The sequence below is a fragment of the Muntiacus reevesi genome, chromosome 19, assembly GCF_963930625.1.
Source record: "Muntiacus reevesi chromosome 19, mMunRee1.1, whole genome shotgun sequence".
Taxonomy (NCBI): Eukaryota; Metazoa; Chordata; class Mammalia; order Artiodactyla; family Cervidae; genus Muntiacus; species Muntiacus reevesi.
The window spans coordinates 27,203,193-27,226,382 of NC_089267.1; the positions used below are offsets into that span (position 1 = coordinate 27,203,193).

General features: G+C 35.2%; 2 protein-coding genes across 3 annotated transcripts in view; one reads left to right on the top strand and one right to left on the bottom strand.

The window, feature by feature from the left end:
* The window catches only part of SERINC1 (serine incorporator 1), a 35,510-nt gene extending 27,299 nt beyond the window's left edge, over positions 1-8,211 (top strand). The window contains exons 4-10 of the mRNA XM_065911309.1: positions 812-891; positions 1,100-1,237; positions 2,998-3,167; positions 3,280-3,370; positions 4,888-5,032; positions 5,150-5,380; positions 6,655-8,211. Of these exons, the coding sequence (XP_065767381.1) occupies positions 812-891; positions 1,100-1,237; positions 2,998-3,167; positions 3,280-3,370; positions 4,888-5,032; positions 5,150-5,380; positions 6,655-6,790 (991 nt within the window). The 3' untranslated portion in view covers positions 6,791-8,211. The remainder of the gene's footprint in view (positions 1-811; positions 892-1,099; positions 1,238-2,997; positions 3,168-3,279; positions 3,371-4,887; positions 5,033-5,149; positions 5,381-6,654) is intronic.
* A 5,402-nt stretch (positions 8,212-13,613) lies between these two features.
* Positions 13,614-23,190, bottom strand: part of HSF2 (heat shock transcription factor 2) — a 37,458-nt gene continuing 27,881 nt past the window's right edge. Inside the window, exons 10-13 of one of the 2 annotated variants that reach the window (XM_065911440.1) lie at positions 22,441-22,546; positions 18,294-18,347; positions 15,068-15,149; positions 13,614-14,641 (exon numbers count right to left, since the gene is read on the bottom strand). In XM_065911440.1, coding sequence (XP_065767512.1) covers positions 14,349-14,641; positions 15,068-15,149; positions 18,294-18,347; positions 22,441-22,546 — 535 coding nt within the window. In that variant the 3' untranslated portion in view covers positions 13,614-14,348. The remainder of the gene's footprint in view (positions 14,642-15,067; positions 15,150-18,293; positions 18,348-22,440; positions 22,547-23,190) is intronic. The other variant, XM_065911441.1, reaches the window with a different exon arrangement.

Here is a 23,190-nt window from a genome sequence, read left to right on the forward strand (position 1 = left end):
TGCCAGATTTTTATGCCTTTATGATCAGTAATTGCAGGATTGTTGTTATCTTCGGGAGGTGAAATGTTCATATTCCTTACAGTTTTGCATTGCTGCTTTCACTTAAGAAGTAGCAGACACCTCAGATCTTTGCTAGTTGTCTTCAGATGGAGTTATTAATCTGTTACTTCTGGGTTTTTTTGGATTCTGGACACCTGCTTTGCAGTTCTTGCTCTTTCTGTGTTAGAATTCTTAAGATATTATGTCTTCTCTGGTTCTTTCAATTCATCTGGCTTGCTACTGGAAATGTGTTTTCCAGACTTTTGTGTTTTCAAAAACTAATCCTTTGTGCAGTGTAACTTATTTACACTTCCATATATTATCTCACTCATTTAAGTAAACCTGTGAAATGAATCTAATATTCTCATTTATTAGGATCAGTTAAAATAGCCATGCCTCCCTGGTGGCTCAGGGGTGAAGAATCTGCCCGCCAGCGTCCATGTGGGTTTAATCCCTGGATCAGGAGGACCCCTGGGGAAGGAAATGGCAACCCATTGCATATTCTTGCCTGGAAAATCCCATGAACAGAGGCGTCTGGTAGGCTGCAGTCCATGGGGTTGTAAAAAGAGTTGGACACTGAGTGACCAAATAACAACAACACAACAAAATAATTGACACATGATGGTCTTCTCATTTTCAGGATATCCTCAGAAGGAATAGAGTAGTCACAATAAAGTGTAGCTGTTTTTTAAGAGCAGCTCTCAAAAGATTTCATATATGAAACCATTTGTTGAATGAATATTTACTAATAAAAAATAATTTGTTGTTGTAGATTCTGGTTCTTTAAATTTGCTGCAGCAATTGCAATTATTATTGGGGCCTTCTTCATTCCAGAAGGAACTTTTACAACTGGTAAGAAATCTTTTTTTTTCTTTGTATGATGTTGATACTTTATAAGGAAATTGAAAATAATTGTTGCCTGGAACTGTAACTGTTTGTTTTGTGTTTTCCTTTAAGACATCTATGTAAAAGTTTGTTTTTCTTTGGGTGTATTAATTGTGGAAACAGTAAAAAGTGAAGCAGTTACTCACTTGTGATTTTTTGATTTTTTTCCTTTCAGTGTGGTTTTATGTCGGCATGGCGGGCGCCTTTTGCTTCATTCTCATACAGCTCGTCTTACTCATTGATTTTGCCCATTCGTGGAATGAATCATGGGTCGAAAAAATGGAAGAGGGGAACTCGAGATGTTGGTATGCAGGTAGGTTTTTTGCCTTACAGAACATCTCAAGATAGTTGAACTTTGAAAGTGAAAGCAGGTAGTAGAGTATGGGGAAATCATGATTTTTATGGTACAGTTTACTGTGAGGAGGTTTTTAGTTTAAGTTTGTGAGTGGCATCCTGTCACGTTATATGTTGCATGTCAACTAGGAACATACCCAAGAATGAGACAGTCATCCAAAAGACTGGGAATGGCTAAAATAGCAAAGCATATTGCTGAGTATATGTATATTTTATAGCCTAATTTCCTGGGAATTTTCTAAGTAAAAGCTTAAAAAGTAAAATATTAAAGGGATGAGGACTACTAGAAATAGATTAACAGTGGTACAATTCTGAAACATCAGCAAGCAGGAAAAAGAAACCACTCCGAAGCATTTTCTGTAAGTGCAAAGAATGCCTTTATGTGTGACACCTTAGGGAGTTATTATAGTAGTGTATTTAATGTGTGTTTATAATGATGAGCTTGAGTCCTTTGGTTGTACTCTAAAACAGGAATCAGAATTCGGGTGCTTACAACAGGTGACACAAATGAGGGAGGAGAAACAGTTTAAGTGCATTTTCAATCCTCTTGCAAATAAAAGGGACTGTGGTGAATTAGAGAGTGTGAAGGCCATTATACTGCTTAGTTCCGTCCAGTAATTGTCTTGTGGAAATGTGAACCCAGTGTCGCTTAATTTTTCTGAAGTTTTTTAAAAGAAGCCATAAATCTGGATTTTTATGTGAAATAGTCAGCTTCAGCTAAAAATACATATATTTTAAGTCAGTGAAAATAAATCAGCATATCTGCTATATTCATATTTTCTTTCATACAACTAGTTTGTGATATTTGATCTCAGTGGTAAAAATTTGATATTCAAAGAAATAAGCTTTAATCATTTAGAAAATTTACTTACACAGAATGTTTCATTTTTTACTGTTAAATCTAATGCAAGAGTTTCTGCTTTGTTGCCTATTGTATCCCCAGGGCCTTTGTAGGTATTCAATAAATATTTGTCTGATAGAGCATTTGTTAGTCACATGTACATAAATACATACATACTAAGCATACATTAACATGAAAATTAAAAGTGTGTGTGTGAGATAGAAGAAACTTAGGTTGTCTTATTAAATAATGACAACTTAAATAGTTTTTTGTGGTTTTTTTTTTTTAAGATTTTAGTTGATAAGGCAAATAAAGCATTGTTCTGTGGGCTTAGCATTAACAAAATAGTTTTCTTAATGCCCGTGTTTACAACTGAATGATATAACTTAAAAACTTTAAGTAATATTCTCCTCCTAGTTAATTTTCTATATTTTGAAAATAATGGCTAATGTATCTGAATGTGTTTTGGACACTCTGTATGTAAATATTACTTTAAATTAAGATCGTATTATTACCCTTAAAATGCATCAGAATAGTGAGCTATGTGTAAAGGCTGGAGTAGGAAATGGCAACCCATTCCAGTATTCTTGCCTGGGAAATTCCATGGACAGAGGAGCCTGATGGGCTATAGTCCGTGGGATTGCAGAGTTAGACATGGACTGAGCACGCACACACGCATGTGTAAAGGCAACAAAAGTCTTAATGTGGTACAGGCCAGAATTAAATCTTTATCTGCTTTTATAGCCTGTGTAATGCTGATAAAACGTTGCTTAAAATAATGTTTTTGAATAAAATAAGATTGTTTTTAAAGCAAGCCACATGCCACATTCCTAGTATTAGTGATAAAATCTAATTGTCAAAATGTATTTCTTTCACAGCTTTGTTATCAGCTACAGCCCTGAATTATCTGCTGTCTTTAGTTGCTATCGTCCTGTTTTTTGTTTACTATACTCATCCAGCCAGTTGTGCAGAAAATAAAGCATTCATCAGTGTCAACATGCTCCTCTGCCTTGGTGCTTCTATAATGTCTATACTGCCAAAAATCCAAGTAAGCTTGGATTAGTTCTTTCATTTTTATGAAGCTTCTGTTTTTCTCTAAGGTTTCCTAAATCTTGAATGATCACAATATTTTTCTGTTTTGCCTAATTATTTTCTTGTAGGAATCACAACCAAGATCTGGTTTGTTACAGTCTTCAGTGATTACAGTCTACACAATGTATTTGACTTGGTCTGCTATGACCAATGAACCGGGTATGTTTTGTTTGCCTGATTTGTTTCTTTTAATGAATCCTGCAAGCTTTTCTCTTTTTCAGAGATGGTTGTTTTGTAAAATTAAGCTCATAGAGGAATGAAGAGAATGGAAATACCATTTTCATCTTTGATGTACTGCTATATTTTTTCACTTAAGCTTCTTCCTTCACTAACAAAACTATAAGAAATTATAGGAAAATTATAAGAAATATACCTGATTTGTACAGTGCATGTAATAGTATATGTAAAATTAAAAACTATTGAAATGTTTGTTGATTCTATTTTAATCAGTATAGATTTTTTTTTAAGTTCTTTTTGCCTGTGATTACCTTACAGGTGAATATAATTGGTCTTTGTAATCTTTTTATAGGCCAGCTTTATTGCATTTCATAGTTATAAGCCCATATATGTTATTTGGGGTGAAACAAATTGGAAAATAGATGTACTGCAGTATAGTCTGCATTTGGTTGAATCCACGGATGCAAAATTGCTAATATGAAAGGCTGGAGTATAGAGGCCAGCCATAAAGTAACATGCAGATTTTCAGTTGTGTTGTGGGTTGGTACTGCTAATCTCCTTGTTTAAAGGTCAACTGTACTGTTTTTTGAAAAGGGAAAAAAGGGTCTCTTTTCCTCAGAATAAAAAAAATTACAGAATTTTTGACAGAAAAAAGTTTCCTGACTCTTAAATTTCATTCCATTTATAAATTTCATAGGTGCTTTATCACTAGTTGGAGAAAAAGAGTTTTTTTAGTATACTAGAGAAAAATTGTTTATTTTTGTCCAGGTAAGTGTCGAGAAAAAAATTAATAGTAATTTACTTTAGGGATTATCCTTATACAAGTGGCTTCAAGGTAAACATAATTTTTCAGTGATAAGATGGCAATTGACATATCTGGCATTGTGGGAGGTAAAAAAAACATATTTGGGACACTTAAGTGGATACCAACCCCATTTTAATTCTTTCTTATAAGAGTCAAGAGGCTGAATAAGCATTAGGTCACTATGATTTATGTACTCATTTCCACAAACTATTTGCTAAAATTCTAGTAACTGATTTTGTGTGTAAACTATCTTGCTTATATAACAATGTAGTTTGACAAGTTGATAAACTTCATAAAATCACTATTGTTATTTCATAGTATATAACAGGAAAGGCAGTGCATCTTAGTTTAGGATACCTGAATTTTATTCTTAACTCTGCTTGAGCTTTACTATAAAGTAAAAAATTTACTTTACTAAATTTCACCAATTTCCTGATTAGTAAAAAGCTTAAATGTCTCAATTGCATGAGGCTGAAAATGAGATTGCTTTCCAACCAGTTGGATAAAACTAGCATTATATAATGTAAAAGGTCTCATTATTAATAAATACATGTTGTCTTATTTTGTTTGTGCCCTTTTCTCACAATTTTTTGAGTTTGCAAGTGTATAAAGAGTTAAAAAGAACTACAATTGTGCTCTGAAAAATTTTTTGTACTTTTCTAACATTTTAATTTGACCTTAATTTACACTATAGAAACAGAATGTAACCCAAGTCTACTGAACATAATTGGATATAACACAACAAGCACTATCCCAAAGGGGGGGCAGTCTGTACAGTGGTGGCATACTCAAGGAATTATTGGACTAATCCTCTTTCTACTGTGTGTATTTTATTCAAGGTAGGAAAAATTATGGATTTTATTTTTTTGAAGAGAAGTCCAGCTATTATTCATATATGAATGTTGTGTTTAAATTCCTTTTTTTTTCTTTCTCTTTCTAAACTGTCATTCATGTAGCATCCGTACTTCAAACAATAGTCAGGTTAATAAACTGACTCTAACAAGTGATGAATCAACACTAATAGAAGATAGTGGAGCCAGAAATGATGGATCACTTGAGGATGGTGATGATGTTCACCGAGCCGTAGATAATGAAAGGGATGGTGTCACTTACAGTTACTCCTTCTTTCACTTCATGCTTTTCCTGGCTTCACTTTATATCATGATGACCCTTACCAACTGGTACAGGTACTTTTATTTTATGAAAACTTCGCATGTGGTAATTTGGGTGGCTTTTGTGTAATTCCATTGTAAAAACAGGGTATTGAGTACTTTTTATCCTCCAATATATTTCAAAATTTACAACTAAATGGTGAGATCAGTATGAGAAATGCAGACTTTATTTCCTTGCTTTAGCATTAACAATCACTGAAATAGTTCCAGGTCTTAAAAGAGATTGAAATAGTTCTTTTACCTGTTTTTGTTCAAACTTTGTCATTAAAAGCTTTGAGGATTTCAAAATTGAAGTGTGAATACATTAACATAGATGGATTCTTAGAATTCTTTAAAACTAATTTTTGCTTTTATATCACTTCAAAACTGATAAATCTTTTTTGTTAAGAGGAAGGTAGTGGTTTATATTTTGTCTTTAAAAATTCTGATTTAGTTCAAAGGATTGCTAAAAGATATAAGATTCAAATTGAACTGTATAGTTAGGGTAGTTCTATTTTTAATACTCTTTTTTTTTTTTTTTGAGGAGGGAACGCAGACAGTCTTTAATACTCTTTAATGCATAATATCCTTAACAATTTGTAAGAAAACTTTGAATACCAGCAAAAGATGTTTTTAAAAAAAAGATTATTCATTTGTTTGAGAGCAGCCTCTACTGGCATTTATTATTGAATATATATATATACACACACACACACACACTTAAAAAGTCTACACTGCAGCATATTAAGGTACAAGAACTATTCCAAATAATTCTCAGTAATTCACAGCTTTGGCTGTCATGTAATAATAGTAAGTATTAAAGATGAAAAGTATCATGGTATGTTTCATCAACATAAAAATAAGCTAAATTTGGGATGTATTTCCTTCCCAGTTTCCTAAATCTGAGAAGGTGGAGGGAGCTCCTGTATATACTTTGAACAAATTATATTCTTTGTACGGTTTAGAATTGATAAGTCTTTGTTAAATAATGTTTCATTTATCCAGAGGTCACACTCCATTTCTCTGCTATCTCATTAATTAGTGAGCCAGAGATACATAAAGATTCTCTGAGTATTACGTAAAGGAACTACTTCAGAGGCCTATGTCGTCTACTCCTTTAAAGGTTTTTTTTTTTAACCTTCATATTAGCTGTCAAAGTGGTATGGAAAACAAGACAACAGAGATAGTCTGACAACTATATATGTTATCACAGATTATATACAAAGAACACTTCTAAAATAAGGAAACCTGGTGGCTTGATGACCAGTAATCCAACTTCCCTCTGCTTTTTGTTTCCCTCGAACTCTCAGGTACGAGCCTTCTCGTGAGATGAAAAGCCAGTGGACAGCTGTCTGGGTGAAAATCTCCTCTAGTTGGATTGGCATTGTGCTGTATGTCTGGACTCTGGTGGCGCCCCTCGTTCTTACAAATCGTGACTTTGACTGAACGGGACTTGAGGCATCAAAGTCTCACTTTGATCATCATTTATTTGAAATCAGCAGTATTCCCAACTTTCGTGAAGTTGTGTATGTGTGTGCTTCCCATGTAACTTCTCCAGTCTTCTGGCATGAATTAGATTTACCGCTTGCCATTTTATTCATTATAGTCTTGCCAAGCGCATCAGTATGCGTTTTAGAATGAATCAAGAGTTGTATGAGTATGTTGGTGGTGGTAAGTTAGGAGAAGTAGACATTGTTAGGTTTATTCTCTGCTCTGTACCTGTGAAAAGAGTAAAAACAAAACTGCTTGGCAGTTTGATTTTTAAATTGTGTTAGAGAACATAAAATGTTTTAGAAAAACATGAAAAATGTATGGCTGCCTTTTCAAATATTTGATGCCTTGTCCTACAGGATACTGCAAAGAACATGACTGTCCTAAAATTGTATAAACAAGTCACAAATGTCAGTTTTCTAAAGACTTTTCAGATTTTTCCCTTGATATGAAGGTAAGGAACATATACAGGTATGGAGTATTTGATTGACAACAGTGTAGGTTATGGAGGAGACGGAGACACAGAACTTTCAGAGATTTGCTGGTGGTGGGTATTTAAAATACCCAGGTAGGTTGTAATGTTCCCTGAATAGGGGTAGTCTTCCATACTAACATAGTGAACTTTGTTTTGGTCATTATAAACACATGCAGATGTGTTAAAATGTGTTCAGTGGAGAAGTTAGGAACTCTGAAGGATTTGGACAAAGATTTTGAGAAGAATATATAGGTTAGAAGGAGGTTGAAAATCACTTTTAAAGTTTGTTTTGAAAATCAGAGCTGATAAACTGAAGCCTACTAAAGCCTATTTTGCAGTTTCTTTCTGTTCTGTCAGAAGTTTAACAGTGAAGAAACTGAAGCTCAGATAGCTGATCAGTGGCAAAACTGGGAAATCCCACATCTGTCAAACACAAATGGCATTTTTTCTGGCATTCAACAATAATTTCTGTTCAAATACATGCCTAATAGATTTTGCACCATTGTGAGTGGTAGATCATTTATGTGATGTGAATTGCTGGTATCTAGTATGCCTTCTACACACAAACTGAGGCCAGGAGAATGATGACTGCTGTAAAATAAACTCCTGCTTAACAGTATGCTATTCCGCTCAAAAGATGCTTTTCTATTTGCTGCCATCTAATTGAAATATATAGGTTATTAAAAATCTTTCAACTTGAAAATCAAGCAGTATCACTGTTAACTTCGATAGAAACTCTTAGTTGTGTCATTAGTGTCTTAAATCTTAAAATCTACATTTGCTTCTTTTAAGAAATCAATGTAAGCGAAATATAACAATTCCTCACCTTTTATTGTGTTGGTATTGTATTCCATGATCTCAAATGGCTGTTTTATCTTTAAATAAATGAATTCAGAGAAAATGTGTGGTGTATTCTTTTAAATTCTAAAGGATATAATTTTAGCCAATTTAGGTGGTGTAATACTCTGAACTACTTTCTTCCTGTGTATATTTTTTAAAAAATAAGGTGGTATTTACCCTTTTGGTTCTCTGTAAATAACCCCTGAAGTAGATCTCAAAGGTAATTTAAGTGTTATTCTCCTAAAGAACTAGACCAGTTAAGTTTGGAGACTAATTTTAATTCATTTGATAGCTATTCTAGACTTCTGTGTCCTCCAGGCCTTTTTTCCTGAGATGCCAATTGATGCTACTTTTTTCTGACACTTATTTTTTTTTTTTTTAATCCCTCATTTAAAAAAAAAAAGCTCTATCCCATAGCAGCAAAGTATCAGAAAGAGAAAGAAATACTCCACTTACCTTCATATCACAAAGAATAAAACACCTAGGACTAAACCTACTACCTAAGGAGGCAAAAGACCTGTACTCTGAAACCTTAAGACACTGATGAAGGAAATGAAGACACAAATAGATGTAAAGATATACCATGTTTTAAGACAGATAAAATCAATATTGTTAAAATTATTATACTACCCATGGCAGTCTACAGATTCAGCGCAATCCCTGTGAAATTATCAATGGCATTTTTCATAGAACTGGAACAAAATATTTTTAATTTGTATGGAAACACAACAGACCCCAAATAGCCAAAATGGCCTTGAGAAAGAAAAATGAAGCTGGAGGAATCATGCTCCCTGATTTCAGACTACTACAAAGCTAACAGTAATCAAAGCCATACAGTACTGACATAAAAACATATCAATGGAACAGTTAGAAATACCAAAAACCCAAATGCTCCTGAGGGACAGTCTACTACAAAGGAGGCAAGAATACACATTGGAGAAGAGACAGTCTCTTCAATAAGTGGTTCTGGGGAAAAGATCAGTCTCCTGGAATAATGGAAATAACAAAAGTAAACAGTTGTGACCTAATTAAAGTTTTTGCACAGCAAAGGAAACCATAAGCAAAAGACAAACTACAAAATGGGAAAAGACACTTGCAAATGATGCTACCCATGAGATTAATTTCCTAGTAATACAGCTCATGCAGCTTAATATTTAAAAAAAAAAAACTTAAATAGATGTCACTATTTGGCCAGTGTTACACCCTTTTCAGTTCTGTCCTGTGACAGGAGTAATTGTTTAGTCGCTCAGTCATGTCTAACTCTGCAATCCCATGGACTATATAGCATGCCAGGCTTTCCTGTCCTTCCCCATCTCCTGGAACTTGTTCAAACTCTCGTCTGTAGAATCAGTGATGCCATCCAACCATCTTGTTCTCTGTCATCCCCTTCTCCTACCCTCGGTCTTCCTCAGCATCAGGGTCTTTTCCAATGAATATTCAGGGTTGATTTCCTTTAGGATTGACTAGTTCGATCTTGCAGTCCAAGGGACTCTCGAGAGTCTTCCCAGCACCACAATTCTTCAGGGCTCAGTCTTCTTTATGGTCCAACTCTCACATCCATACATGACTACTGGAAAAACTATAGCTTTTTCACTTGTGGGCAATTAACAGCAAAGTGATGTCTCTGCTTTTTAATACACTGTCTAGGTTTGTCATTACTTTTCTTCCAAGGAGCATCTTAATTTCTTGGCTGCAGCCACTATCAGCAGTGATTCTGGAGCCCAAGAAAATAAAGTCTGTCACTGTTTCCGTTGTTTCCCCATCTGCTGGCCGTGAAGTTAAGTGATGGGACCAGATGCCATGATTTAGTTTTTTGAATGTTGAGTTTTAAGCCAGCTTCATTCTTTTACTTTCATCAAGAGGCTCTTTAGTGCCTCTTCGCTTTCTGCCATAAGGGTGGTGTCACCTGCATATCAGATGTTATTGATATTTCTCCCAGCAATCTTTGATTCCAGTTTGTGTTTCATCCAGCCCAGCATTTCTCATGATATACTCTGCATAGAAGTTAAATAATCAGGGTGGCAATATACAGCCTTGACGTTCCTTTTTCCAATTTTGAACCAGTCTTTTTGTTCCATGTCCAGTTCTAATTGTTGCTTCTTGACCTGCATACGGTTTCTCAGGAGGCAGGTAAATTGATCTGGTACTCCCATCTCCTATGAATTTTCCAGTTTGTTGTGATTCACACAGCCAAAGGCTTTAGCAGAGTCAATGAAGCAGATGTTTTACTGGAATTCTCTTTTTTCTGTGATCCAGTGGATGTTGGCAATTTCATCTCTGGTTCCTCTAACTTTTCTAAATCTAGCTTGTACATATGGAAATGTGTGTGTATTTATAATACATATGCATTTATGTGGAATTGGCTCACCAATTACAGAGGCTGACAAATCCAAAATTGGGCTGCTTGGGGTGGTTTTGAGACTGTGTGGTAGATATTCCAGAAGTTTGGGGCTCAGTCTACTAAGTCAGAGTTAGTATCAATGAAAAATCAGGTTGATAGCATGCACCTATCATATACTGAAAATGGCACTTAACATGATCTTCCCCAAGACTCATAATCCCATCTAATTATGGGAAGAAACAAAAAGTGACCCCAAATTGAGGGACACTAGAGTATCAAGCCAGTACTGCTTAAGACTGTCAAGGTCTAGCTTATGTGTATTGTAGTTTCTCTGAAACCAATTTCTTGAAATTTACTCTTATGACCTAATCTGCAACTGATTCTCAAAGTAGTTTTACCTATGCTTGTTATTTCATGTAGGTGCTAATTCTCAAATGTAGCATTTTATGTATGTTTATCGTTGAGTGTCATCTGGTCATCTTCCCAGCCTGTGGACCTTCTGTTCTCACACTTCAGCTTCTGAACTTAGTATACCAACCCTATGAAGCACACAGTGAAAGTCACTCAGTCGTGTTTGACTCTTTGTGACCCCATGGACTATAGAGTCCATGGAATTCTCCAGGCCAGAATACTGGAGTGGCTAGCCGTTCCCTTCTCCAGGAGATCTTCCCAACCCAGGGATCGAACCCAGCACTGCAGGGGGATTCTTTACCAGCTGAGCTATCAGGGGAGCTGGAAGCACATAGTGAAACACCCTACAAGAACATTTATCTCTAAGTCACTAGCTCTCCTATGGGCTTACTTGTATCCCAACTGAAGCAAAAGAAACTTGGAGGTGGTATGAAGATGAGGGGTACATACCTCTAAATCATACTGTGCTGTTTTCCACAAAACACACAGAGACTTTTTGCAGTAAACACAAGTTTATGTTATTTTTAAAGGAAGCAGTTTCCAGGTCTTCAATTTCCATGTGTACATTTTCCTAAAGTGATGTACTTGAAAAGATGTCTCAGGACAAGGTATCATCCCTTTTAACAATTACTCTTTTCACACTTGAAACAAATCAATTACTCCTCTTAATTCATCCTGAATCTTAATAATACCAAGGCACTTCAGATAAACTTGCTAAACACCCAAGCAGAGACAATTTTAAATACTGGTAAAAGAATGATACTTGTTTATAAAACCCTTTGCAATTCAGATGATTTACATTTCTTTCACTGAAATAATCAGGATGATCTAATTAAATTGCCAGCTAATAAAATTTTTTCATTACTTAAGTGAAATCTGAAGGACTTCTTATTTGGTAACATTGCTAACAAATTTCCTATCTCTTTTTTTGTATTAAAATTTCTTAGGACTTGATAAAAACAAATGGATGCTCTCAGTATATTGATATTGTAAACGTATCCCCAGATAATAAAACATTTTGGGAAAAAAATCCCCGAGATCTGTTCACCCCACAAAAAGATGTATTTCTGATAAAATTTTAGTTTTTATGTTAACAGTTCAAAATTTAAACTATATTAGTGAACAGTGAAATCTCTTAACAGATCAATCCCCCAAAATTCAGAGGCGGAACACAATAAAGATTTGCTCCCCCCTCACCTGAAGTCTAAAGGAATATCCAGGATTGATGGGTGGCTCTCCTCTAAGCGGTGATCCAGGAAGCCAAGTTTCCTCCTCCTCGTGTGTATACTCAGAAGCCACATACTCCTCTGCGTCAAGCTAGCAGATAAGTAAAACGCGAGGAGGGTTGCATGGGGGAAATATCCACAGATCAGACCTGTAAGTTCTGAACACTGCTTTTCCTGATTTATTAGAATTCAGTTACATAGCTACCCTGTTTACAAAGATGGAGATAATGTAACTGCATGATAGGAGATGGTTCAGCAATCAGTTAATACTCTCTGCCACATACCTTTATACTGTTTTGATCAACTATGTATTTATAATTGGAGACAAATTTTAATGCTTGGAATTTTAAGGTTACAGAAAGTAATTTCAAATTTAGTTGCAGAGCAGTGCAACAGTTACCATCAAATGTATGACTATCATGCATAATAAAAGTAGTATAAAATTTTTTGGAGGAAGTGGAATGGATAATGATGAACACCAAGTCTCTATGGTATTTAGATGCTTTTAGATATACATTTAAAAGCACATAACTTTTTAAAAATGGCAGCATTAACAGTATCCTAAATTCCTCCTGGCTACTTAAGATAAAGAAGTTTAAATGTCACCTTAAAAAGTACTAGGAGATGTAAGGTTTTCAAAACTATTTTTAAAATACTTCTAGAGTTATCCTTAAAGGAGAAGAAACTTAACCATATCCCCGTGATTAAAGGAAGGGAAAAAGAAAAAGTCTGACGTTACCTCTCCTCTCTAACTCTGCACTTTTATGCAGAACACTGTTTTGAGTTCTTGAATTTGTTCACCAAGATCCTGCTGTCAGAGCCAAGTTATTTTAGGATCTGCTAAGGAAAGGTTTCTTACCCCTCTGTGATAGGCTTTATTTGAATTTTTATATCATAGTAAGAGAAATTCCAAGATACTAAGAGTCTATAGCCAATAAGGAAAGCCATCTTTGTAATTTCTCATCAAACAACCCTATTTAAAAAAACATTCAGATACTAGCTCACTGCTTCCAGTTCTCTGCTCGAAGGTAGAATTCTTCAGGTGATAGTTCTCTGGCCTTGCATTAAGTCTAATCCTTCTGAGCAAATGTTTCAAAGGGAAAAAAGTGATTTAACTATTTCTCTTATCTTCTCTCAAGGTGAAAATTAAAGGCACTTTGCATCCAGTGATAATAATGTTCGTACCTAATTTGAACAACTGGAAGCATACTTTTCTAAATTCTTTATTAGAAACATAGAAAGTAAGCCAGTATAATTTTTAAACAAAGAACTTAAAACACATTAAATTTGGAGTTATTCTATTTTCCTCATTGTTGCAATACAACCGGTCCTCTGAGATGAGGCACAAAGAGCTTGGTATGATTCATGTTTAGAATAATGGACAACAGACAAAGTTCACAGTTTACATCTACCTACTTCATATGAAAAGGAAAGACTGTCACATGTGGATGTCACTCCAAAGAAGACACGTAACAGACACACTAGTACGCAACATTCATTATATTTATTTTACTAAATAGTATGCTTCAAAAAAACACAAAACAAACCAGAAAACTTTTACTTAAAACTAGTCCCATTAGCTGGATGGGTTGACACCATCCCATCCCCTTCTTTCTATAATATATGCAGCTGAAACTGTTATCAGACAGCAAGCACTCAAGTATATGTTGCCTTCCTTTTGAACATGGATGAACTTCTCTGAACCAAGAGAGACAAATGAAGTTTTACAAGATACAGGCACTTTATGTTCCCAGTTTTATAAAGAAGCCATGTGAAAAATACTCAATAAAAGCAACTGGAACAGAGAAAGCTTTAGGAGTTCTACCATTAGTTATAGTGACTTACACTCAATGCAAACAAGACAGCATCAAACAAGTAAAACAAACAAACGAAAAGTTTAACTGGGGTTAATGAACATACATGTAAAAAATAAATCCAATTTAGTATAACTGGAGAAAAATGGCCATTTGAATCCAACTTAAAGATATGCCAATAATGTGTTTTAACACATCAAATCTTTATGTACCTACGTAACTGAGTAACACCTGAAAGCTTTGCAAGAGTGTGTGGTTAGTGAGAAAAGCAAAAGGTGCTTTTGATTCCACAGTTATCAGATAAAATGAAACAGAAATTTACAAAAAAAAGTACCAAATGATACTTTAAAATAAATAGTTCATCATTTTGATGAATATATACACGCAGAGTCCACTTCTTGGGGATTTAGCTATCTAAAAGTGGCATGTCACTATCCAGAGGTGCAGGAGCAAGTTCACATAAATAAAACAGTGTGGCTTCACTAGCTTCAGCTTCAGTCAATGGCTCCAGGCGAACAAGCTTACTTTGGGTTGGTTCTGGGTCCAAGCTGCTGTCCAGAAGCTCATCAACTTCTATGGGTTTATCTACAGAGGACATAACTTCTGACGATGCAGTACTCCCCTGTTCAACAGAAGAAGCAGGGTTCCCATCGAGGAATGCAAGAAGTGGAAAAGCAGTGTACTGGATAAGCTGCTTATCTATAACGAAGATAAGAAAAATGCTCTTTTACCACCAGCTTATACAGAGTTCAAGCTGAAGGTGGAAAAAACAGAAGTAGATGTGCATATGTGCAATCATTACCCTGATATACAGTCAAACATGATACTCTGTGTCAGTAAATTTAAAAATATGTAAGTCAGAAAATGTAGTCTTGCATTCAATAATTAAGAAACAAGAGTTCTTTCAGTTCTTCTGAAGTTAAATAGGGGGGAAAATGACAAACTTTAAGAACTATCACCACACCAATTTCCTTTATATGCTGGAACCTTGATATGTTATGAATACAACCAAGACTAATACATATCCATGTTCAATAATTAAGCATGGCAAAACCTTCCTTTGCTCACATTAGTTTCTACACAGAAATCTTAATTTTAAAAAATGAATACTACATTTATACCTACCTGTTTTGGGTTTAGGTTTTCTTCCCTCTTCTGAAACTGGCTGAACTACATTGTTCTTGGTTTCTAATCCTTTATTCTCAGACTAAAAGAGAAAAAATAGTATAAAAATCCTTGTCTCATATTTTTAATGTTCCTGAAAAACAGCAAAACATTTAAAATTGGTACAGTATATGAATACTGCTATGTTCTCTGAAATACATGGGAAAGGGGAGCATCAGGAGAGGTAAACTAGAGAGAGAGAGAGATCTGAGTAGATGCAATCAAACTGGCTAAGAAAACTATTGCTGTCACCAAGTGGATGAAACAGAACCTGAACTAGGATGCCAGTAAGTACAAAAAAGGAAGGGCATTTCAACAGTAGAATAGACAGAGTCTCTCAAGAGTAGAAGATGGTAATGAATCAAAGATGGCTAGTTTCAAATTGCTAATGAAGAGCTAACTCTTTAAACAATTTTAAACAGTTTTGACTTAAAATGTATTACACATTTCTTTTCGCTCACAAACAGAATATTTAGCATAAGTAAACATATTTACAGTAGTCCAGGATGACACAATGATATCCTTGAAACTATTTATCTCTATACTTGGAAGCCTCAAATGTGAGGTGGTATTTCTTCATTTCCTTTTTGTGGCTCTTTCAGTTCTTTTCTGTCATTTAAATTACTTCTTTTGACACTATCTTCTCTCCTTACACCTGACTGTAAGGGAATTAAATTTTTAACATTAAGTTCTTCAGTGCTCTTTTAAATGATGTTCAAACTGAGGTGCTGAGGTTCACAATTTTTCCTGAATATCTGTTAAGTCCCAGATATCTGCATGCTTGTAAATTATATATGGTATAGCAAATATACTAATTCCTATAATTTCCCTGATATCAACATAAAATTAAGCAGTACAAATTTCCAGAATTCACAGATAATAAAGACTTCATGACATAATAAAAACTACGTAAACTTCCCCCCAAACTCTTCTCATTCAGCATTCACAGTAAAAAAAGCACTAACGCAGTAACATTTTCTTTATGTTTCTACTTCCTGTGCTCAGTCGCTTCAGTCGTGTCTGACTCTCTGCACCCCTATGGACTGTAGCCCGCCAGGTTCCTCTGTCAATGGGATTCTCCAGGCAAGAATACTGGAATGGGTTGCCATTTCTTCCTCCAGGGAATCTTCCTGACCCAGGGATCAAACCTAGGTTTCTTATGCCTCCTGCACTGGCAGGTGGGTTCTTGACCACTAGCACCACCTGGGAAGCCCTAAATAGGCATTTTTCAAGGATGCCACTATTGTTATTCTAATATGAGAACCAGGAAAGCAAATGTGTTTCATCTCCCAGGCAAATTTTTGCTTACTCCTAGTGGCCACATAGATTGCTATACTGAGATTGCAACACTGCATATTGATTCATTAGGAAAGAGTGTTTTAATACATATCGTACAATACTTGTCACTGGCAAGGGAATGAGAGCTGATGTGCCAATTATTTAAAATTAACTGAAATTCTAAAACATGATTAAAAAGTCACTCTCAATGTTAATTTTTCGATAGTATTGTAGAATACCATAGAATTTGGACTTCCCAAGTGGATGCAGTGGTAAAGAATCCACCTGCCAATGCAGAAGATATGGTTCGATCCCTGGGTCAGGAAGATTCCCTGGAGAAGGAAATGGTAACCCTCTCCAGTATTCTTGCCTGGAAAATTGCATTGACAGAAGAGTGTGGTGGGCTACACTCCATAGGGTTGCAAAGAGTCATACATGACTTAGCAACTGAACAAACAGTATTGTAGAGAGTATGCAAGCCTGCCATTTAACTGTTATTTCTGAAAGCTTTTGGGAACAAGATGATTATCCAAGAACAGAGAATGCCTTAATGTCTAACAATAAACAAACAGTATAGCACATTCACTAAATATATATGCATGATCCATGTTCACTCAACTTAAGGTCTAATGCTCAGTAATATTGTATTTACTAAAACACAATCGTATCATGGTCCATAGATTCTTACAGTATAAACCTAGGCAAACTACAGTCCACATGCCAAACTCAGCATTCTACCTGTTCCTTAAAAAGTTTTACAGAAGCACAGCCACACTTATTCTTTTATGTACTGTCTATGGTTGATTTTGCAGAGCTGAGTAGTTGTGAAAGAGGATACCTGGCTTCCTGCAAAGCCAAAAATATTTAGTCTTCAGAGAAAAAGTATGCCAATCCCTGATATAAACCATCCAAATACTGAATATATAACCAACTTCCTAGTTCAAAAATTCACAGGTACCTTCAACTTTTAAGTTACCCAAGCTATAACTTTGAAAATGTGGTGAGGCTATCCTCACACATGACAACAGTTAGAAAAATTCCACCTCCTCACTCTAATACCTTGTATTTATTTGATATATGTTCATTTTTTATTAAAACAAAAATAAAAATTAAATTTTGATTCTACTAAAGAATTTGTACAAATTTCAGGGGAACTGATTTCCTTTTTATTCAATGAAAAACAGGAATTATGAAATGACCTGGTATAAATACAAGATAAATGAAGTATACACCTACTCAAGACAATAAGCCATACAAAGTAACAGACTGATTTCTAAATGTCCGCTCTAATAACTTGATATTATCCTCATCACTCACTGAAAACCAGTTCTAAAGAATCTGTTAACTCGTGCTAATCCCAACTATAGTTACTATTTTTAAGAACATAAAAACTCCCCTTAAAAAAGTCCCAAATCCATACTTCACTGATTCCACTCGCCTTCCTTACGAACAATACAATTCCTGTGCTTTCACTATATGCTAATAAAGTGAAGGAACTCATTTTCAACATGAATACCCTTAAATTTTCAACAAAAATGCTGAGATGTTATTTATAGATGGATAAGAATGTAAAATGAAGGCATTAAAACATGAAGAAATCATATTTTAATAATTTCTTTCAGTGATATACCTAAGTATGCCAAATTTATTCAGTTTATCTTCCAGCATGTTGAATGCTAATTTCACATTCACATTTAACAGCACAAGGCACAGAAGAATTGGGCAATGATTCACCCCATAACCAAAAACTAATTTTTCATTTAGAATTTTATTATCTTGATTACATGTATTAGCTAAGAATATAAAATGCTTTTTGTAACTGGGAGTGATACTGCTCTCTACTTACTAGAATTTTTTTTTTTCAAATTCTTACAGCTATGGGTCCTGAGCAACATGAATTAAAACTTACTTTTGTATTATTGATGTAATCTGTGGGATTCATCTGCACAGAACTAGTGAAAAGCTGAAAGACCAAACAAGAAAGATGATAAGTTTAAAAAATATTTTAAAAAATGTTAACTGTGTGTTCAAAATTTTATACAGCTATGTAGGGTGAAGAGATGTAGTTCCTGCACTAGGAAGTTTCCACATAGTAAAACAAGTTTGGAAGAGAAAAGCAAGAAAGCAGAAAGAAAAACAAAAGCAGAGCAAGCTAGCCCATGCATTAGATGTTTTAAGAATTTCTACCCTATAATAGTAGTAGGGTAAATCACTTGAGACAAATGGTGGTTTTCCCACCTTCCCTCTCCTTCATTTATTTTCCTCCCTAAATGCCTTCAGCCTTAAATGATAAGCAGGGCTGACTTCCTTGCCCTTACGATGATCCTTCACTGACTGACTACCTGCTAATTATGTGATAATTGTACAGAATCTGCTCTATGAGAATGGTTCCTAAATCACACCTCAGGTAATCCTCTGGTTAAATGGCATAACTCCATGTTGATTCTCCACATAGCAAGGGAAGCCACATAGCAAGGGAAGCCATAGATGCTAAGACCACTTGCTCACTGCACTCCTGAGACCAGCCACTCTACAAACATAATTTTTTTTTTATGTCATAAGCTTCAAAGTCATCCATCCCACAGAGATTTACTGAGCATCTAAGAAATAATTGACATCATTAAGAATACAAGATGACACTATACCTGCTCTCCAGGAGCTTACAATCTAAAAGACAAGATAACGACAACAACAAATAGCAACATGTGATCATATACAATCCAGTATTATTATAATTAATGGATGGTGGAGCTCAAAAGTACTAAGGAGCTAAGAGAAAGAGAAAAGAAAACAGAGACACATAGGATGAAACAAAAAGTATTGATAAAACTATGTGACATGTATCAGTTCCTGGAAAATGGTTAGGACCTAGAAAGGAGAGGATGTCATAGCACTAGCAACAACAGAGAAGAAATGGTTGTGAAGTAAGTTCTACAAATGAAATGACTAGTCCAAATGACACAGAAGTTCTGACTTGAAGAGTTAAGTTGTATACGTAAGGTTTTAAAAAATAAGGCAAGGCCAATGAATGGACAGGACATTCTGTCCACAGTGAGAGTCTTGGGAATGGCCTGAGTAATGAAATATATTGACTAAAGCATTTTAAGAGAATGAGCACACCAAATGGTTTGCAGGACAGAATGAAATGCAGAGGCTCCTTCACCCTCTATAGACACTCATTCCTCTCCTTTAAAGTTCCACATTCACTGTGACCCTAAAAATATCCTCAGCTCTTCCTTTCCTTTCATTCACTTTTCCTACTTCTATACCACCTACTAATCCAGGAAGAAGAAGAAACTCAGATTCTTAACTATAGGTAGGTGACTATACACATTACTGCCAACCTCTACCAGTTCAGCCTGCACACGCCCTGGAGACCTGACCAGTTCTGTGCCCATTAAGAACACATCTGAGGAGGCCCCGCAGCATAAACAACTCTCTCCTCCTTTGCCCCAACCCCCGACACACCAACTCGGGACACCTTCATGTACTCCTAGCAGACACATGGTCTCAAGTAGGAAAAAGGAGATCATGTACGAGGAACTGACATGGTTCAATTCCAAGGTCAAGTCTCTCCTACTGATTCCACACTGTGTCACTTAGTACTGAACTCTAGCAAGAACCCATGAACTTCTCAGCATACTTATTCACACATATACTTATCTTTTCCATTTCAGAGAACAATGCAACTTATGAGTAATTTTTTTTTATAACAACACCGCATAATTCAAGAATGAAACAATGAAGGTCTTAGATGAGAAAGGCAACAGTGGAAACAGAAAATGGGCATGGTTTGTGAATACTACTCTGGAAAATACACAGGACTTGGTAAATGGGGAGATAAAGAAGTGAAGATAACTATGATTACTATCCTGTGTCAGTAAAGAGAAGTCTGATACCACTACAGAAAATAAAGGTAAAAGGTAGCTACTTTAGAAAATAAACAAAAGTTTGGTGTTAAACACAAAGAATTTAAGGCAAGATGTAACTGATGACCCCAAAGGCATGGAATTAGAATTCAAGTGAAGTTTACTTTAAAAAACATTAAGAGCTGGAGATACGCTTTTGAGAGCAATCCTACAAGCCAAAATCCCTTGAGAGGCAAGACATAAAAAGGAAGAGGCAGAAAAAAATAGGATAAAAGACTGGGGACTTTGGGGAATATCCATAGGTGTAAGACAGCAAGAAAAAGAAAAGCTCTTAGAAGAAACAGAATGGTCAGGGACACAGGAAGAGAACAAAGAGGTCCAGTGCCTTTGAAATCAACATAGAAAGTTCTATGGAAGAAATTCACTAGTGTTAAACAATAATAGTGTCAGTTACGTATAATCTTAACAAAAGCCCTTCATGTCAGGCATTAGCCATATTTAATAGATGGGGAAACTGAGCAAGGGAGGTTAATTTTTCCAAGATTAATAATATAGCTAGTAATTAACATGAGTCAAAAATGGAACCCAAATTTGTCAAAACAAACCTTCTTCCACTAGCCCAGTGGCCTAATTTAGGGTGAAAAAAAGTTACAGCCTACTTACAACGGGTAAACCAAGGCAGCACAGTATTTGAGTAAATACAGATATTTACAGTCAGATTTTCTTGACAGATATATATATCTGTCAGAACTTCAAAAGAAAATATGGAATAAAAAAAGTAACAAACACAGCCACTCATTTCTACAGTTTTGGAGTATAAGGATTAGAGAAGCAGAATGCTATATGAGCAGAGCAACACATCAAAATGTTTTATAAGATGGAGATTACCTGTAACTACTGAAGGCAGTTGGGAAAGATCAAGGCTAGAGATAGAGAAACAGAGTGGCAGAGGGCAGGTGTACAAACTGGCTTTAAAGAGGAAACAGGTACTTACTTTCTAAGAACAAAGTATATGAGACTGTACAACTGATGAGAGAACTAGGGCATGGTGAATTATGCTCTGTGAATAGGGAAGAATAGATAAGGTCGTGAGGACAAAAGAATGTGTTAACTGTTCCAAAGTTAAATGACCTAGTTGAAGACAGAGGATCTGTAGGGAATTAAGAATTACAGGATTTTATTTCCTTCTATGTGATGTAAGGGACAGATACTCTAAAAGGTCTCTAAATTCAGACTGAGAACAAAGACTGTAGAATCAAGAAGGGCTGTCAAGTCATTGTTAACAACTCGAAGCAGGTCATTAGTATGGATGTTAAATTTACTAGAGAGTAACATGGAAAGGGAATCTTCTAAGAAGGTGAAATCCATCCTGTGAGGCACTAATGATTTAGGAAGAATAACAGTCATCTGACACTGACAAGGCTTTCCAGGTGGCTCAGAGGTGCAGAATCTTCTGATGTGAGAGAAGCTGCATTTTAAGGGAAAAACATACAAACAAACAAACAAACGTTTTCAAGAAAAAAACACAACACAAAATGGAAATAGAGGAGAGAACAAGATTTTTCTGGATAAGACCAGGCCACACAGGAAGCTTTAGCTAGGGGAGACAGGAGTGGTAGGAAGAAGACAAAATAAAGCAAGGAAGGTGGTTAGTGCCAAAAATGATAGACAAGGATTCAAAGTCCAGACAACACTGGAATCAAGTTTATACAGGTGCTGGTGAGGACTGGAATAGGGGAATCTTGGAACTCAAAATATAAAAAATGTTTAAATACAGCAAATATGACAACATATAGTACATCTGACTGAAAAATTAATTCCCAAATATTGCGAAGTGTTTCCATGATCTTTTCTACAAACTTCTACTAATTTCTATTCAATGACAATTTATTCTAGAGCAAAATATAACACAGCAACAAGTCCAGACAAGACCTGGATTTAACAGTACTTTGAGAAGAGTTGATATGTTGTTACAGAGGGATTAACTGAACTTCTACTCAGAGACAAATAGTGACCACCCTCCTTCACTGTCCTGAAACCATCTGTCCACTCTAACAAAACCATTTCATTTAAAATAAATGAAATGCAAAAACAGTGTAGAATTCAAGAAAATGATGCACTGATTTATAAATAATATTCACATATACACAAACTGACAGTACAACAAAGAATATTCAAAGTACCTACATCAACCAGGAGATCTGGGTCTATGCTAAACTGTCTTCCTGACAGCATGGCTTGGAAGTCCTCTAAACTGCAATCAATACTGTCAAGATAATCCAACAGCTCAACCCTAAGGAAAAAAGACATTAAAAAAAAAATCAGATATAGGTTTCCTGGCTTTTATGCTTATAATCACACTGCAAACTTGCTAGGCAAAATATTCCTAGCAACTACTGAATCCTTACCAATTCTTAACCTTAAGAGATCTTATTCAGAACTTAGGATTCAAAAATTCAGTTATTTGAGAACCTACAGCCTTTATATAAAACATTAGTTTTTAAAGGAAAAACTTCTGCAATAACATAGTCTGATTTATCTTTTTCCTCTGTATTATAAATTATAAAATGTTTCACCTCTTATTACCAGTCTTTGCTACTAACTTATTTTCTTATACTATAAATAAGCTCCTTAATAGAGATTGTCTTATTCCAAAGTCCTGACAAAAACACAAATACACAAAAACACACACACTTTTAAGACATTCAAAAACAAGTATTTCATTAAATAAATCTAATGAAATGACAAGAAAATCCCAACACTGATCTTGGAATAATCAAAGCTTTCTCAAAATAACATTTGCAGAGGTCAGTCCTGATCAAAATAGAAAGGTTGACTACCTGGGTTCATAATCTGAAAGTAAAATCATTCAAAGAGAAAAAGAACATATGAAGTAAAAAAGAATGCAAATAAATTTAAATAGCATCCAGATGAGCA